Raw genomic sequence first — 4,143 nt, 5'->3', positions numbered from 1 at the left:
GACCAGCCTCTCTTGGGGGCGCGAGGGCAGCCAGCTGATGGCACATGAGACAGGGTGCGAGCCCCGGCACTGACCGCCCCTCAGTCTCCCCTTACCTGGGGGTGGGGGCGGGAGGAGACGGCCCCTGGCGCACCCTGGGACCCCGCACACACCCACGCCACCTCCCCCATCAGCCGGCCCCTCGCCTCTGGGCCCGTGTCTCTGCCCGTCCCTGTCTGGCAATGCAGGTCACAGCCCGGACGTCTGGTGGCTTCCCGAGGACACACTGGGCAGCTCACGGTGAGGCCTGGCGGGAGTTGCCGGAAAAGGTTTATTTGCTTTTCCATCCAGTTGTGCTCCAGACAGACGAGGCCCCAGGGGCGGGGGGCCTGAGGCCAGGGCGCAGCCGGGCCGGGGTCTCGGGGTCTGAGGGGCGAGCTGGCTCTGCCCTAGACGGCGTCCACCTCGTGCAGCGTGTAGTCCAGGATGGTGTCCTGCCCCTGGAACCTGAAGTAGCCGCGGAACTTCTTCCTCTGAAGCAGCAGCGGGAACCAGTAACTGTCGTCTGGCCACATGTCCCCGAAGGGGATCTGGTCCAGTCGAAACCACTGCGGGCGCATCTCTGCAGGGGACGAAAAGGCAGAGTCACCGACGCCAGCCCGGATCTCAGCCTGACTTTCTGCGAGGGATTCACTGAGTTACTGTGTGCGAGGAGCTTGGCATCCTTTGTTATTTCATCCAGGCGACTGGACTCCTTATTTTGCAGGAGAGGAGGGAGGCTCAGGCCCTGGTGTGTTTCTGCGCCTGTGCTTGGGGAGGGGCGGGGCCAGGGGCCACCCCAAGCCGGCGTTCACTGCCTGCCTCTCCCGGCCTGGACACTCACCGTCACTCTCCACGGGTGTGCCCTGGACCCTGTCTGTGCAGAAGACGTGCACGTCCATCAGCTCGGGGTCACCCACGAACTCAAACGTGATCTGGCCCACCTTGTGCAGCGCGTCCACGGTCAGACCGCTCTCTTCCTGCAGCTCCCTGCGGACAGACAGGCAGACAGGAAGCGACAGTTAAATCAAGGCGCCCATGTCCACGCGGAACCAGAGAATGGAGCTGGGCGGACAGAGGAGTGGAGAGTGCATGTGTGTGGCCAAGGGGGCAGGTTTGGGGCTGCTGTTTCGGGGCGCCCAGACGCGCCCCCTACCCCCAGCTGAGCATCTGGGCGCGCCGAGTGGCAGCCCTGGCCTGGCCCTACGTGGCTACTTGGTGGTCCCACGGGGCGGGGGGCCCGCACTAGGGCCAGGAGCCCCCACCCACCCGCTTGGCTCCCTGCACTGCCGGGCCCTGAGCTGAAGCCTACCTGCCCAAAAGGTCCCGCTCTGGCCTGCCCTGCTCAGAGCTCCGCATCAGGCCGCAGGCTCCTCTCGCCTCCTTCCCAGAGGAGGGGAGACACCCCTGCCCTCCTGCAGAGACCAGCCAGCTCTCGAGCCTCCTCTGAACTTGATTGCGGGGGATGGGCTTCGGGTCGTCCTCCTCAGGACCCCTTTCTCTCCCCACCCCCGACCTGTGTTGGGAGGAAGAGCCAGGGGGCATCGCCACGTCTGAGCTCACAAGCCAGCTGACTGACAAGGAAGCAAGGGTGCCCCCTAAACGTGAGTGCCTGTTTCACACTTCCCCAGGCCGCGTAGGCAGTTTAGCAAACACACAAGGCCTGGTCACCCAGCAAGAACCTGTGACCACTGGAGTCTTCCCTTCGGGTCTTTCCCCTTCGTGCACCGCTTTGAAAACTGCAAACACGGCACCGAACCCGGGACCTGTGCTGCTCACGACGCTGCGGAGCAACGTCCTACACCTGGAGGGATCCAACCAGCTTCTCTGCTGCTGTGTACCGGACGAGCACCCTCAGGCACGCCCCCTGCCGCCAGCCCTCCCCCAGCCTGCTGCTCGCCATCCGGGACAGCGCTTTCTGGAGGGTCTGCTGTGGGCTCTGGGGGCCCCATAAGCCCTGAAGCCGTGAAGGTCAGCGCCTGTGTCTCCTGTTAGTGACTCTCACTTCCCCACTGCTCTGAATTTATTTCTGTGGCTGTAAAACCGTTCTAATTATGTCTGACCTTTTAGAGCTGTAGGTTAAAAAAAGGTCTGTTTAAGCTCTGATCTCGGAGTTCTGTTAGGAACACAGTGCATAATTCCTGTGCCCACGACTAGGAGTCAGGGAAACCACTGTGTCCATCAAACGCGCGTTGGGTTAAACGGTTGCCTTTCTGAGCCTGGACTCTGCCCTAACCTCCCCGTGAAGCCGGGAGAACTGGGTCCACCTGCTGCCGTTCAGTGCGGCCGAGTGACATCCCGAAAGCTGGAATGTATTCACTGCGATGACCAATCAGAATTAGACACGACCTAAAAAAATCAGTGTTTTTGCTAGTGGGGGTGCAAATGACTCCTCAGTTAGACATAAGAGAAACAATCAGCGGGGCCTCCCCACCTCTGGCAGCAGGCTGGTGGAGCTCGTTTTTAAAAACATCGCCGACTGATTCACTGTTTTGACTCATTTGGGTTCATCTTCCCCGAGTCCGTGGCGGGCTATGAAGTATCAGTCATCTCCCTGGTGTTAGACCCAAGGCTCCGTTTCAGGGTGGAGAATCAGGCAGCCGAGATGACACTGTTCCAGTTCTGCTAGCGTGTCTGCTCACATCTCTGGGATGCTCCCCAGACGGCAGGCGGGGAACAGGACGAGTGACGCATTAAACCCCGGTGGGAGCGGGGCGGTGGGGCGCGACCCTGCGGTCCAGCCTGCTGCTCCTCCTCCGGCCCGGCCTGCCGGAGGTCTCTGAACACCACACTCTGCTACTCACCAGCTCTGGGAACACTGGCCAGGACGGCAGGCCTGCTCCATACCCAGAGCCCGAACCTGGCTGTGAGGCGCCGCCGGTCCCCAAGTGCCAGCAACCCTCCCCCCAGGAGGAGAATTCACCTTGCTTGGGGTTAAGGCGGCCCCCCAAGTGTGTCCTGCACACAAGAAGCCAGAGCCAGCCCCACACCCACCTGAGTCTGCAGGTGAGTGAGGAGCACACGTTAACCCTGAAGTGGTGCCCACCCGGGACCCCAAGGGGCAGGGCACCAGACACCGAGGCTGCCGAGACCTGCTTGTTAGAGCAGGGCAGCCAGGGGATGGGGTCTGAGCAACAGCTACACACGTGTGCAAGGAAAGAAGCCAGAGCTGCCCCGGGGGCGGGGGGCTGACAGCAGAGTCGGGTGCACGGCGGTGCGGCCTTGTGGGGCCAGTCTCAGCCTGTGCCTCGGGCGTGGGAGCGTGCCACCCGTCCTGCCTCCCACCTGCACGGGCCCCGCAGTCCTTTGTCAGGGGTGTCCTGACGCAGGGGGCAGGATGGAAAGGAGGGGTTGGGCCAGACCGTGTGGGCTCGGTGGATGACACAGGGTGTTGAGTCTATCCCCGCGAGCCCGAGGGGCAAGAAGGCAGAGGCTAAAGTCCGGAGGGCTGTGTGGTCTCGGGCACTGCTGTGTCTGGGCTTCAGTTCTTTCCCACATGAGTGTACTTGGTGTCGAGGAAGAGACTGAGTGAAAGGCCCCAGATACGCTTGTCATCAGCTCTCCTGAACCAATGAAGAAGCCGAGTGACTGGCCAGCCCCTTGGCTAGAAAGAGGAAACTGACTTTTCCACCCAAACCACCACCGCACAGCAGCAAGCCAAGGTGTGCCCAGCCCGGACCATGTGCCAGGCCCTGTTCAGTCCTTACGTCTATTTTCTCACTAAATCCTCACAACAATCCTAAGAGGTAGTTCTGATGGTGGTTTAGTTGCTAAGTTGTTATGACTCTCGTGACCCCATGAACTTTAGCCCGCCAGGCTCTTCTGTCCATGGGATTCTCCAGGCAAGAATACTGGAGTGGGTTGCCATTTCCTTCTCCAGGGAATCTTCCCGACCCAGGGATGGAATTCAGGTCTCCTGTATTGCAGGCAGTCTCCTGCATTGTAGGCAGATTCTTTGCTGACTCGAGCTACCAGAGAAGCCAAGAGGTAGCAGATACTGCTATTATCCCCACTGTGCAGATGAAGAAACCGAGGCACAAGGACTCAGCCTGTGCTGCAGGTCACGTGGCTCTGGGTGGGCAGGGGTTAGCTCTACAACCTGAACCCTTGTCCCCTGTGGAAACT

General features: G+C 61.1%; 1 protein-coding gene across 1 annotated transcript in view; it reads right to left on the bottom strand.

Moving 5' to 3' along the window:
• Positions 1-292: 292 nt before the first annotated feature.
• The window catches only part of NUDT1 (nudix (nucleoside diphosphate linked moiety X)-type motif 1), a 5,590-nt gene continuing 1,739 nt past the window's right edge, over positions 293-4,143 (bottom strand). Inside the window, exons 3-4 of the mRNA XM_010832656.1 lie at positions 863-1,008; positions 293-601 (exon numbers count right to left, since the gene is read on the bottom strand). Of these exons, the coding sequence (XP_010830958.1) occupies positions 429-601; positions 863-1,008 (319 nt within the window). The 3' untranslated portion in view covers positions 293-428. The remainder of the gene's footprint in view (positions 602-862; positions 1,009-4,143) is intronic.

Source organism: Bison bison, unplaced genomic scaffold (genome assembly GCF_000754665.1).
Source record: "Bison bison bison isolate TAMUID 2011002044 unplaced genomic scaffold, Bison_UMD1.0 scf7180017862013, whole genome shotgun sequence".
Lineage (NCBI taxonomy): Eukaryota > Metazoa > Chordata > Mammalia > Artiodactyla > Bovidae > Bison > Bison bison.
This window is presented reverse-complemented; position numbering and strand designations above follow the sequence as displayed.